The sequence below is a fragment of the Oncorhynchus tshawytscha genome, unplaced genomic scaffold, assembly GCF_018296145.1.
Source record: "Oncorhynchus tshawytscha isolate Ot180627B unplaced genomic scaffold, Otsh_v2.0 Un_scaffold_7041_pilon_pilon, whole genome shotgun sequence".
Lineage (NCBI taxonomy): Eukaryota > Metazoa > Chordata > Actinopteri > Salmoniformes > Salmonidae > Oncorhynchus > Oncorhynchus tshawytscha.
In genome coordinates, this window is record NW_024609821.1 from 610,001 (window position 1) to 624,363 (window position 14,363).

General features: G+C 43.3%; 1 protein-coding gene across 3 annotated transcripts in view; it reads right to left on the bottom strand.

The window, feature by feature from the left end:
- Nucleotides 1-14,363, bottom strand: part of il16 (interleukin 16) — a 53,862-nt gene that overhangs the window by 24,056 nt on the left and 15,443 nt on the right. For all 3 annotated transcript variants that reach the window (XM_042319000.1, XM_042318999.1, XM_042318998.1), the window contains exons 4-11: nucleotides 10,022-10,164; nucleotides 7,830-7,998; nucleotides 5,246-5,392; nucleotides 4,610-4,715; nucleotides 3,850-3,998; nucleotides 3,152-3,262; nucleotides 2,675-2,789; nucleotides 1,717-1,790 (exon numbers count right to left, since the gene is read on the bottom strand). In XM_042319000.1, the coding sequence (XP_042174934.1) occupies nucleotides 1,717-1,790; nucleotides 2,675-2,789; nucleotides 3,152-3,262; nucleotides 3,850-3,998; nucleotides 4,610-4,715; nucleotides 5,246-5,392; nucleotides 7,830-7,998; nucleotides 10,022-10,164 (1,014 nt within the window). The remainder of the gene's footprint in view (nucleotides 1-1,716; nucleotides 1,791-2,674; nucleotides 2,790-3,151; nucleotides 3,263-3,849; nucleotides 3,999-4,609; nucleotides 4,716-5,245; nucleotides 5,393-7,829; nucleotides 7,999-10,021; nucleotides 10,165-14,363) is intronic.

Consider the following 14,363-nt stretch of genomic DNA (forward strand, 5'->3'; position numbering starts at 1 on the left):
GGCTGTAATAATGTTGTATTATGGCTGTAATAATGTTGTATAATGGCTGTAATAATGTTATAATATGGCTGTAATAATGTTATATTAAAATCCTGCAGTACCTGCGGCACTCCAGGAAAAGGGCTGTCTACCCCTGTTCTAAAATGTCTTCACTAATCAAAAGGGATCCTTTTAACTCCATCATGTTGTAATATGGCTGTAATAATGTTGTAATATGACTGTAATAATGTATTATGGCTGTAATAATGTTGTATTATGGCTGTAATAATGTTGTATAATGGCTGTAATAATGTTGTATAATGGCTGTAATAATGTTATAATATGGCTGTAATAATGTTATATTATGGCTGTAATAATGTTATATTATGGCTGTAATAATGTTGTATAATGGCTGTAATAATGTTGTATAATGGCTGTAATAATGTTGTAATATGGCTGTAATAATGTTATATTATGACTGTAATAATGTTGTATTATGGCTGTAATAATGTTATATTATGGCTGTAATAATGTTGTTTTATGGCTGTAATAATGTTGTTTTATGGCTGTAATAATGTTGTTTTATGGCTGTAATATTGTTGTTTTATGGCTGTAATAATGTTGTATTATGGCTGTAATAATATTGTATTATGGCTGTAATAATGTTGTATTATGGCTGTAATAATGTTGTTTTATGGCTGTAATAATGTTGTTTTATGGCTGTAATATTGTTGTTTTATGGCTGTAATATTGTTGTTTTATGGCTATAATATTATTGTTTTATGGCTGTAATATTGTTGTTTTATGGCTGTAATAATGTTGTTTTATGGCTGTAATAATGTTGTTTTATGGCTGTAATAATGTTGTATTATGGCTGTAATAATATTGTTTTATGGCTGTAATAATGTTGTTTTATGGCTGTAATAATGTTGTTTTATGGCTGTAATAATGTTGTTTTATGGCTGTAATAATGTTGTTTTATGGCTGTAATAATGTTGTTTTATGGCTGTAATAATGTTGTATTATGGCTGTAATAATATTGTATTATGGCTGTAATAATGTTGTAATATGGCTGTAATAATGTTATATTATGGCTGTAATAATGTTGTTTTATGGCTGTAATAATGTTGTTTTATGGCTGTAATAATATTGTATTATGGCTGTAATAATGTTGTATTATGGCTGTAATAATGTTGTTTTATGGCTGTAATAATGTTGTATTATGGCTGTAATAATGTTGTATAATCACTGTAATAATGTTATATTATGGCTGTAATAATGTTGTAATATGGCTGTAATAATGTTATATTATGGCTGTAATAATGTTGTATAATCACTGTAATAATGTTGTATTATGGCTGTAATAATGTTGTATAATCGCTGTAATAATGTTATATTATGGCTGTAATAATGTTGTAATATGGCTGTAATAATGTTGTAATATGGCTGTAATAATGTTGTATAATCACTGTAATAATGTTGTATAATCGCTGTAATAATGTTGTATTATGGCTGTAATAATGTTGTATAATCGCTGTAATAATGTTGTATTATGGCTGTAATAATGTTGTATAATCGCTGTAATAATGTTGTATTATGGCTGTAATAATGTTGTATTATGGCTGTAATAATGTTGTATTATGGCTGTAATAATGTTGTATTATAGTTGTAATAATGTTGTAATATGGCTGTAATAATGTTGTAATATGATGATTTGTTGTGGTGTTGCAGTCTTACTTTGAATCTCTGTAGTGCATCCTCATGAGTTAGTCCATGTAGAGACTCTCCATTCAACTCCAGGATCTCATCCCCTAAGAGACAGAGAGAGAGACAGAGAGAGAGAAACAGTGAGAGAGAGACAGAGACAGAGACAGAGAGAAAGAGAGAGAGAGAGAGAGAGAGAGAGAGAGAGACACATTTGTTTTGTTGACGTTGAGTGAGAGGTTATTTTCCTGACACCACACTCCAAGGGCCCTCACCTCCTCCCTGTAGGCCGTCTCATCGTTGTTGGTAATCAAGCCTACCACTGTAGTGTTGTCTGTAAACGTGATGATTGAGTTGGAGGTGTGCATGGCCACACAGTCGTGGGTGAACAGGGAGTACAGGAGACGGCTGAGAACGCACCCTTGTGGGGCCCCAGTGTTGAGGATCAGCGGGGTGGAGATGTTGTTATCTACCCTTACCACCTGGGGGCGGCCCATCAGGAAGTCCAGGACCCAGTTGCACAGGGCGGGGTCGAGACCCAGGGTCTCGAGCTTAATGACGGGTTTGGAGGGTACTATGGTGTTAAATGCTGAGCTGTAGTCGATGAACAGCATTCTTACATAGGTATTCCTCTTGTCCAGATGGGTTAGGGCAGTGTGCAGTGTGATTGTGATTGTGTCGTCTGTGGACCTATTGGGGCGGTAAACAAATTGGAGTGGGTCTAGGGTGTCAGGTAGGGTGGAGGTGATATGGTCCTTGACTAGTCTCTCAAAGCACTTCATGATGACGGAAGTGAGTGCTACGGGCGACTATTCTAGCCATATGCCATAGTGTATAGATCTAAGACAGTGGTCTCCAACACTGGTCCAGCAGTCCAGGAAGGCTACAGAGTGTGTGTAGGCTTTTGTGTATGTAAGTGTTGGACTGAGATCAACTCTGTTGTTGTAGTACCATTTTAACAGAAGCAATGAGTCTCTCTTTCTCCTCTTACCCTCATGTAGTCTGCCATCTGCAGCCGCAGCCCCTCCAGCGAAGATGGTCTTGACGTAGATACCCATGGGTCCGTACATGCTGTCCCTGCCCCCCACAATGCTGAACCCCAGACCCTGCATGGGACAATACAACAGTTAGGAGAGACTTGAAACTACAGATTGCACCTTTAAGGAGTATTCACCCCCTTTAAAGAGGTCATTTGTAGTTTCATTTCTGGTAACAAAAAATATTAACCCGGCCAATAGCACTGACGGGGTGGGCTTAAATGTAACTAGGAGTTTTCCCATTAGGTCATATGGTCAGGGAAAACCCAGGGCCAAAGCAACAACTCATCACTAGTATGTTTAAAGATTGGATGCTACTCCATAGTACTCCATGGTAGAGCAAACAATGATGCTTTATTATGGATTAGCCTCAGGGCCACGGGCTGCATTCAAGCTCCTGGAGCAGATGTTCAAACGTGCTGCATAATTACCTTGCCATGGCCCTTCATCAGCACGATGTTACAGATGATGAAGGCTTGGACGTTACTGCAGGAGTGGACCAGATGGGCGGAGCTAAGAGAGCGAGAGGGACGGGGAACGGGCTGGGGAGGGGGGAGGAGAAGGGGGAGGAGGGGGACAGATGGGAGACAACACCCTCAGTCAGGTTCCACACACACGTGAGGAGAGGCCTCACACACACACACACACATACATTTTTCCTCGCTCGCTAGCCAAGTTCTGCTAAGCAGGAAGAAGGCTGACAAATTGAGTTGACTAGTTCCAGATGCTTTTTGGAAGTGATTTCTACACCTGTTTTTAATCTCTCTTCTTTTCGTATTGTTCTGACGTTCTGAACAGAAATACATATTTTTCTCCTCTCTCTGTCTCACTCTGACGGTCTCTCACTGTATGAGCATATAATTGAATTATGTCATGATTATAATGAAAAAAGAGGAAATAGTTTAGTCCCCTTCCAAGAACTTAATTGAATCGAAACGTTTATTCTTTTTTGAAAAACCTGCTGTCTGCATGAGAACTCATGTTGAACAAACAGGGCACTGGGAGCAGCAGCTACCGTAGAAATCTCAGGAATGTAATAAGTCAGTACCAATCTGGATTCATTGTAATCAGAGCATTTGCAGGTACAGAAGCTCTCAAGGCAGGTAGGCAGACAGGCGCACACACACACCTGGTTGGGGTTGTGAGGAAACTCCAGCTGCTGGGACTGGGACTTCCTGCTGCCAAAGAAACCGACGGTTCCGTGGGTGTTGCTCCCGCAAAGCTCAGGCGTCTTCAGGATAATGGTGTCCAGGTCTCCAATCCAGTATGGATGGACACCTGAGCACAATTCAATACAATGTCATGTGATTCAATACTATCCAGAGACCAAGCAAAAACCCCAGACACCAACTGTATGGAACCTGGGTTATCTGCTTCCCTCAATACCACATTAGCCCAGTGAGCTAAAGCCTACGACATTTTCTCTGGGAGCTAACAAGAGGCTTGGTTACTCATCACAAAAGCAGGTCAAAACAGGGAAAGGCTAGTTGCTCACACAGCAAGGAATGAAATTTGTTAAAACAAGTGACTTACAAAATATACCCAGGTCAATTTAAAGCATCATTATATTTAGTCATTTCCAGAGTTTAGAAAACATCTGTGCAGGATGTAACAAACTCAACATCCAGTTAGAGATGATGATATCCTCATGTTCTTGTAGGAAAGGAAGGAAATCACTTAATAGTATCTAATGATGTACCACAGGAAACTCATGACAACTGCCTTACAGGCCCCATATTGGTGTGTGTGTGTGTGTGTGTGTGTGTGTGTGTGTGTGTGTGTGTGTGTGTGTGTGTGTGTGTGTGTGTGTGTGTGTGTGTGTGTGTGTGTGTGTGTGTGTGTGTGTGTGTGTGTGTGTGTGTGTGTGCGTGCGTGCGTGCGTGCGTTACTGGTAGAGTTGGAGCGGGTCCTCTTGCAGACCGTCTGTCCCTGAAGACCATGTCCTCTCCTCTCTGTGTCCCAACCTCTGTCCTCATTCACCTCTGGGATTGCCAGCTACAACACACAACACACCAGGGTGATGTTCATTAGGCACCAAACGGAGGAAAACACACTGAAACAGAGGCAGACTAGGCTGGTTGCCAGTCTGTTTCGCTTACATTCCACTCCTTGGTACTCCATGTCCTGTGCTACCCTGGAGGAGTAGAATGTTAGCTTAACAGACTGGTACCCAGACTAAGGATGGACTACCTGGACTTTTTGTTTTCTGTTTCCAAACGTTTTACAATGATGTGCCCTACTGAACTCAACCAAGGTATTCATCCACTCTTGGAGGGAAATGGATGTTCAAACAACCATTTTCAAAGTTTTCAAAGCCATTTTCAAAGCCTAAAGATAATGAAGATACACAGAACCAAACATTTTCAAAGTTAAAGCCTAAAGATATCAAAGTTAAAGCCTAAAGATAATGAAGATACACAGAACCAAACATTTTCAAAGTTAAAGCCTAAAGATAATGACGATACACAGAACCAAACAGGCTGTGAAGGTTTATCAAGAGGACTTAGAAGAGTCCTAATTGATACCTTGAGGTGGTTGTTGTTCCCAGTTTGTTCTGTCTCTGTGTAGTTGGTCACTGCCAGGGGGTCTGCCAGGCACAGGGGGGCCGAGTGCAGGGGGGCCAGGGTTAGACCTCCAGGGGACTGGGGCTGCTGCTCACATGTTGAGCTTTCCTACAAAAACACACAGAAAGGACTCAAAGTTGAATCATTATGGAATTTCATGTTGTACAAGTGCCAATCTTTCTATGATTGGAGATAATTATTTGGACTTATACTGATTGGGTAAGACACAGAATTATTCCAAATAAAACATGTGAATATAATATTTAAATGTTTGGAAGAAATTGGTGGAATTAAAATGAACTAATAAGCTACTAAAATGTCTAAAACTGCATTTGGCCATTGATTGCCTTTTTGGTTAATATCTGGGATGATTCGGGCTGGTTTCCTTAAAACAATTTATTATTTTGATACTTAAGTATATTTACTAGATGACTTTCACTTACTTGAGTCATTTTCTGTTAAGGTATCTTTACTTTTACTCAAGATTGGAAATTGGGTACTTGTTTCACCACTGCTATTTCTCTGCTAGAGGCAGGACGGAGTATTATAGGAAAGATTTGAAGGAGAGACTGAAACAGTGTTCAAAACACAGTCAGCTGAGTCCAAAGTTGTCACATGTTCTAGACATTCTGTCCTGCTGTCTGTATCTCTCTTTCTGTATCTCTCTTTCTGTCCCTCTCTTTCTGTCAATCTCTCTTTCTTTGATCTCTTCTGTATCTTTCTCTATCTCTCTTCTGTCTCTCTCTTTCTGTATCTCTCTTTCTTCTCTCTCTCTGTATCTCTCTTTCTGTATCTCTGTTTCTCTCTTTCTCTCTCTCTCTCTTTCTATCTCTCTCTCTCTCTCTCTCTCTCTCTGTATCTCTCTTTCTGTCTCTCTCTCTCTCTCTGTATCTCTCTTGTCTCTGTCTCTCTCTCTCTCTCTCTGTCTGTATCTCTCTTTCTGTGTCTCTCTTCTCTGTCTCTCTCTTCTCTCTCTCTCTCTCTCTTTCTCTCTCTCTCTCTCTCTCTCTCTCTCTCTCTCTCTCTCTCTCTCTCTCTCTCTCTCTCTCTCTCTCTCTCTCTCTCTCTCTCTCTCTCTCTCTCTCTCTCTCTCTCTCTCTCTCTCTCTCTCTCTCTCTCTCTCTCTCTCTCTCTCTCTCTCTCTCTCTCTCGCTCTCTCTCTCTCTCTCTCTCTCTCTCTCTCTCTCTCTATTTTACTTTACTGACTTTATTGTATCCCATGGGCAAATTTTGTTGCAGTGTCATGTACACGTTTAAAGTGTCGTTTAAAAAAGAAAACAAATTAATAATACAACTTTCATAACAGTTACATACTAATAAAAAGAGACTAGCCTGCTGGCCTTACTGGGTCGATAGGAACATTATCCCGAACTATTTAGGAGGGATATCACACCTGGCACAAATTATTGTCTCGTTCTGTTTTTCTCTCTCTCTCTGTCTCTCTCTCTCTGTCACATCCTTTGTCTCTCTCTCTCTCTGAGTCTCTGCAGTATAGACTTCTGTATCATCTCAAACAGATGGGGACTTGGCTTGGTCAGATATAGTGTGACCTAGCATGAGAGAGCTTCAACATGTCCTCAGTCCGACCTCTAAAATGATTACACATTGGATGAGGGAGGAAGATGTGAGAGGGCCTTCCTTCCACATAGTGTGAAAGCTGCTTCAACAGCAGTGGGGGAAGTAGAATGAACTCTTAAGCCGGAACTCACACTCTATATCCATTCATGAGATATGACGCTACTGGGAAATGTAATCTCTCTCTCCCTTTTCACCAAATGGCCAACTGCAAAGTAAGTAATCTCTTCCTATTCAATTTCTGTTTTGAGACTCTTTTCTACACGGTTCAGCCAAATGAGGATGGGCCCTCGTCAATTTGATTGATTGATCATTTGGAACTGTCTCTGTCAATGTTACTACGCAGCTCTTTATCCCGTACAATTATACTGCATAGTGTAGGTGCAGTGACTGTGGCTAGGAAGGCTTTACTGCCCCATTTGGTTTCATTTCAACTCATTCCATTTCTGAAGCAATGCAGATATTCTGCCCCACAGATTCCATCTGGGCCAAGTGTTGTCTGGGACCAGTGTCTGGTGGGTGTAGGATGGGAATGTGGCTACAGCATGTGAAGAAATGCCAGACCCACACAGACTTAGTGGCTAGAGGGATGACGGAGAATAAACTACTGTAACACAGGTAGAGTGTCAAATCTGTATTATAGTGAGGGTCCAAAATGGTACCCTATTCTCTATATTGTCAATACTTTGGTCAAAAATCGTGAACTATACAGGGAATAGGGTGCCATTTGGGACTCACAGGAACATATTATGGGATGTATTCATTTAGAATGGCCAGCATAGCAGTTGTCTATGGAAACAAATTGAATAGTCCCCAAGTGCAAACCTCTCCCACTGCATGGCACTCCAAGCAGGCTCAAAGTATTTGAAGTAAAACAAATACTATTTGAACCCAGGTCTGGTATGAAGTGCCAACATTTATATTTTTCTTCATTTCAGCAACAGAACAAGTGGGATGTGAGTGGTACTACCTCACTGTAGGCTGTTATGTGGCTGTTCCTGGAGGCGGCATGCCTCCCTCCCTCCCCCTCTGTCCTTGCAGCATGGCCGTTCTTGGCCTGCCTCTCCCCCTCTGTCCTGGCATGGCCGTTCAGACACTGTCCGTTAAAAGGAGCAAGCTTGTCTGTACTCTGAAGGTAACTGCTCCAGGAGAGGCAGGAAGAAAGACACAGTTAGACAGAAGCTTTTCTCTGAGAACTAAACATAACAAAATAACCACTGTTGTTTGGCAGTGTGGGTGCATTAGCCAGTACACTTTGGCAATCTGCTGCATGCATACCCCAAACTGATGTACACAAGACTTGGTACGGCCATCTTAGAAAAACCATGAACTGACAGGTATAATGCACTATGCTAACAGCCGTGTTGAATCAGTTCAAAATGTATTACATAGAAAGCCATAACATAATAATAATAAACCTGAAAGGGATACTTCTGGATTTTGGCCATGAGGCCCCTTATCCACCTCCCCAGAATCAGATGAACTCATGGATACCATTTTATGTCTCTGTGTCCAGTATGAAGCTAGTAGATCCCCATAGACTTCCAGTAACTGCACTAATGCTAGTTAGCATTGGCTCGCAAAAGTACCTCTAAGATCCTTCATGCTGGACAGAGAGACATACAAATATTATCCATGAGTTTATCTGACTCTGGGGACGTATGATCAAAAGTATGTGGACACCAGCTCACTGAACATCTCATTACAAATTCATGGGCATTAATATGGAGTTGGTCCCCCCTTTGCTGCTATAAAAGCCTCCCCACTTCTGGGAAGGTTTTCTATTAGATGTTGGAACATTGCATTGTTGGGACTTGCTTCCATTCAGCCACAACAGTATCAGTGAATCCGGACACTGATGTTGGGCGATAAGGCCAGGCTCGCAGTCGGCGTTCCAATTCATCCCTAAGGTGTTCGATGGGGTTGAGGTAAGGGCTCTGTTCAGACCAGTCAAGTTCTTCCACACGGACAAACAATTTCTGAATGGACCAAGCTTTGTGCAAGGGGGCATTGTCATGCTGAAACAGGAAAGGTCCTTCCCTAAATTGTTGCCACAACCTTGGAAGCACAGAATCGTCTAGAACAGTGGTTCCCAACCAGGGGTACTAGGTTTGGCCTATCCTCAGGGGTTACATGAGAAGACTCATGAGACCATAGGTCTACTGGTAAAATGCACATGAGGGGGTATTTCAGGGGCCCTCCGTGCAGAGCAAAATTCAGTTGGTGGTACAGTAAGCAAAACAGTTGGGAACCACTGGCCTAGAATGCCATTGTATGCTGAAGCATTAAGATTTCCCTTCACTGGAACTAAGGAGCCTAGTCCGAACCATGAAAAACAGCCCCAGACCATTATTCCTCCTCCACCAAACTTTACAGTTGCCACTATGCATTGGGGCAGGAAGCATTATTTTGGCATCCACCAAATCCAGATTAGTTGGACTACCAGATGGTGAAGCGTGATTCATCACTCCAGAGAATGTGTTTCCACTGTTCCAGAGTCAAATGTCAGCAAGCTTTACACCATTCCAGCCGACGCTTGGCATTGCGCACGGTGATCTTAGGCTTGTGTGTGGCTGCTCGGCTATGGAAACCCATTCCATGAAGCTCCTGACGAACAGTTATTGTGCTGACGTTGCTTTGGAACCCGGTAGTGAGTGTTGCAACCGAGGACAGATGATTTTTACGTGTTTGAGCACATGGCGGTCCCGTTATGTGAGCTTGTGTGGCCTACCTCTTTGCGGCTGAGCCGTTGTTGCTCCTAAACGTTTCCACTTCACAATAACAGCACTTACAGTTGACCGGGCAGCTCTAGCAGGGCAGAAATTTGACGAACTGACTTGTTGGAAAGATGGCATCCTATGACGGTGCCACATTGAAAGTCTCTGAGCTCTTCAGTAAGGCCATTCTACTGCCAATGTCTATGGAGATTGCATGGCTGTGTGCTCGATTTTACTCACCTGTCAGCAACGGGTGTGACTGAAATAGCCAAATCCACTCATTTGAAGGGGTGTCCACATACTTTTGTATATATAGTGTATATAAAGAACCTCATTGATATAATCCCGACGTGTCCCTTTAAGAAAACATTATAAAGGCACAGACATGCTTACAACAAGTAATAAAGCATTATAGCAGTCTGCTTATATCTGTATGGCTTGTTACCTGTGTCCATCCCCTCCTCCCTTCCTCCCTCGCTCCACACTGGGTTCTTTGTCCTCCGTCTGGGGGCTGCTATCGCCAGTCTGTCGGCCCAGACCCTCCTCACCCGCCCCCGTCGTTACACACATCCTCCAGATACTGCTCTCCTGCACCAATAGGACAGATAGTTAGCACAAGGGGATATCTATGCAGGGGTAGAATTCTCCTGTGCCAATAGGACAGAGCATTAGGACAAGGGGGGTATCTATGCAGGGACAGTACTCTCCTGCTCCAATACAGTCCCAGGACAGATGAGGTTCCAACATGCTCAACTTTGTTTTCTTCAAATCAAATCAGATGTCATTCGTCACATGCGCCGAATACAACAGGTGTAGCCCTTACATTGAAATGCTTACTGACGAGCCACTAACCAACAATACAGTACAAATAAGAATAAGAAAGAAAAGTAATAAGCAATTAAAGAGCGGCAGTAAAATAACAATAGCGAGACAATATACAGGGGGGTACCGGTACAGAGTCAATGTGGAGACTATATACAGGGGGGTACCGGTACAGATTCAATGTGCGGGGGCACCGGTTAGTCGAGATAATTGAGGTACATGTAGGTAGAGTTATTAAAGTGACTATGCATAGATGATAACAACAGAGAGTAGCAGGTGTGTAAAAGGGGGAGGGGGGGAAATGCAAATAGTCTGGGTAGCCATTTGATTAGATGTTCAGGAGTCTTAAGGCTTGGGGGTAGAAGCTGTTTAGAAACCTCTTGGACCTAGACTTGGCATTCCAGTACTGCTTGCAGTGCAGTAGCAGAAAGAACCGTCTATAACTAGGGTGGCTGACAATTTTTAGGGCCTTCCTCTGACACCACCTGGTATAGAGGTCCTGGATGCACTACCCTCTGTAGTGCCGTGCGGTCGGAGGCCGAACAGTTGCCATACCAGGCAGTGGTGCAACCAGACAGGATACTCTTGATGATGCAGCTGTAGAACGTTTTGAGGATCTGAGGACCCATGCCAAGTCTTTTCAGTCTCCTGGGGGGGAATAGGTTTTGTCGTGACCTTTTCACGACTGTCTTGGTGTGCTTGGACCATGTTAGTTTGTTGGTGATGTGGACACCAAGGAACTTGAAGCTCTCAACCTGCTCCACTACAGCCCCATCGATGAGAATGGGGGCGTGCTCGGCCCTCTTTTTCCTGTAGTCCAATATCATCTCTTTTGTCTTGATCACATTGAGGGAGAGGTTGTTGTCCTGGCACCACACAGCCAGGTCTCCTCCTTATAGGCTGTCTCGTCGTTGTCGGTGATCAGGCCTACCACTGTTGTGTCATCGGCAAACTTAATGAGGGTGTTGAAGTTGTGCCTGATCATGCAGTCATGAGTGAACAGGAAGTAGAGGAGGGGACTGAGCACACACCCCTGAGGGGCCCGTGTTGAGGATCACTGTGGCGGATGTGTTGTTACCTACCCTTACCACCTGGGGGCAGCCCGTCAGGAAGTCCAGGATCCAGTTGCAGAGGGAGGTGTTTAGTACCAGGGTCCTTAGCTTATTGATGAGCTTTGAGGGCACTATGGTGTTGAACGCTGAGCTGTAGTCAATTAATAGCATTCTTACATAGGTGCTCCTTTGGTCCAGGTGGGAAAGGGCAGTGTGGCGTGTAATAGACATTGCATCATCTGTGGATCTGTTGGGGTGGTATGCAAATTGGAGTGGGTCTAGGGCTTCTGGGATAATGGTGTTGATGTGAGCCATGACCAACCTTTCAAAGCATTTCATGGCTACAGACGTGAGCGCTATGGGTTGGTAGTCATTTAGGCAGTGTAACGATTCTCTTCTATCTGCTCCTCTGATGAAGAGGTGGAACAAGGATCGGACCAAAATGCAGCGTGATGATGATTCATGATATTTTAATGAAGGAAAAAACGATACATGAAGAAACTACAAAATAATGAAATGTGAAAACCGAAACAGCCCTATCTGGTGCAAACACAAAGACAGGAACAATCACCCACAAAACCCAACACAAAACAGGCTACCTAAATATGGTTCCCAATCAGAGACAATGACTAACACCTGCCTCTGATTGAGAACCATATCAGGCCAAACATAGAAATAGACAAACCAGACACACAACATAGAATGCCCACCCAGCTCACGTCCTGACCAACACTAAAACAAGGAAAACACATACGAACGATGGTCAGAACGTGACAGGCAGGCTACCTTAGTGTTCTTGGGCACAGGGACTATGGTGGTCTGCTTAAAACATGCTGGTATTACAGACTCGGACAGGGAGAGGTTGAAAATGTCAGTGAAGACACTTGCCAGGTGGTCAGCGCATGCTCGCAGTACATGTCCTGGTAATCCGTCTGGCCCTGCGGCCTTGTGAATGTTGACCTGTTTAAAGGTCTTACTCACATCGGCTGTGGAGAGCATGAGCACACAGTCTTCCGGAACAACTGGTACTCTCATGCATGTTTCAGTGTTATTTGCCTCGAAGAGAGCATAGAAGTAGTATAGCTCTTCTGATAGGCTCGTGTCACTGGGCAGCTCTCGGCTGTGCTTCCCTTTGTAGTCTGTATGGTTTGCAAGTCCTGCCACATCCGATGAGCGTCAGAGCCGGTGTAGTACGATTCGATATTAGTCCTGAATTGACGCTTTGCCTGTTTAACGGTTCGTCGGAGGACATAGGAGGATTTCTTATAAGCTTCCGGGTCTCGTTCCTTGAAAGCGGCAGCTCTAGCCTTTAGCTCACTGCTGATGTTGCCTATCATCCATGGCTTCTGGTTGGGGTATGTACGTACGGTCACTGTGAGGATGACGTCATCGATGCACTTATTGATGAAGCCAATGACTGATGTGGTGTACTCCTCAATGCCATCGGAGGAATCCCGGAACATATTCCAGTCTGTGCTAGCAAAACAGTCATGTAGCTTAGCATCTGCTTCATCTGACCACTTTTTATTGATTGAGTCACTGGTGCTTCCTGCTTTCATTTTTGCTTGTAAGCAGGAATTAGGAGGATAGAATTATGGTCAGATTTGCCAAATGGAGGGCGAGGGAGAGTTGTCTATGTGTCTGTGTGTGGAGTAAAGGTGGTCCAGAGTTTTTTCCCTCTGGTTGCACATTTAACATGCTGATAGAAATGTGGTAAGACCGATTTAAGTTTCCCTGCATTAAAGTTGCCGGCCACTATGAGCACCGCCTCTGGGTGAGCGTTTTCCTGTTTGCTTATGACGGAATACAACTAATTGAGTGCGGTCTTAGTGTCAGCCTCAGTCTGTGGTGGTATGTAGACAGCTACGAAAAACACAGATAGAAACTCTCTAGGAAGATGGTGTGGCCTACAGCTTATCATGAGATACTCTGCCTCAGACGAGCAAAACCTCGAGACTTCCTTAGATATCCTGCATGAGCTGTTATTTACAAGAATACATAGTCCGCCGCCCCTTGTCTTACCAGACGCCACTGTTCTATCCTGCCGATACAGCGTATAACCAGCCAGCTGTATGTTGATTATGTTGTCGTTCAGCCATGACTCCGTGAAGCATAAGATATTACAGTTTTGAATGTCCCATTGCTAGTTTAATCTTCCACGTAGGTCATCTATTTTATTTTCCAAAGATTGCACGTTTGCTATCAGAATGGAAGGCAGTGGTGGTTTTTTCGAACGCCTACAAATTCTCAGAAGGCAGCCCGCTCTCTGCCTTAAATGACGGGGATTTGGGCCTGTTCCCGGGTAAGCTGTATATCATTTGCGTTGGGCTTGTCAGACTCGTTAAAGGAAAAATAGGATTCTGCCAGATCATTGTGAGTAATCGCCGTTCTGATGTCCAGAAGTTATTTTTGGTCATAAGAGACGATAGCAGCAACATTATGTACAAATTAAGGTACAAAATAAGTTACAAACAACACAAACAAACAAACAAAAAAACACAATTGGATAGGAGCACGTAAAACGTCAGCCTACTTCTCCGGCGCCATTCATTAGACAAGGCTGTTATAAGTCAAGGAGTGATACAAGTATGTGAAAAGGCTAGCACTCAGTTGATGAAGCCTCATTATGCTGATTTGAATGGTTCATATGGATGGTTTCAACATATCCCGATAGCATAAAATATGTTTGTTCAGAGAGTAAAACCAGGGACGTTGGGGATGGATCTTCAGAGGGGTTAAGGCAACACATTGCCTGGAACAAAGCTAATTTGACCATCAGGGCCACCGTACAACTTTAGGGACACTATACATATACTGCATATGTATAGAGCAGCTCAGAGTAGGAGTGCTGATCTAAGATCAGGTCACCCCTATCTGTATTATCTTATTCATCGTGATCTAAAAGGCAAAGCT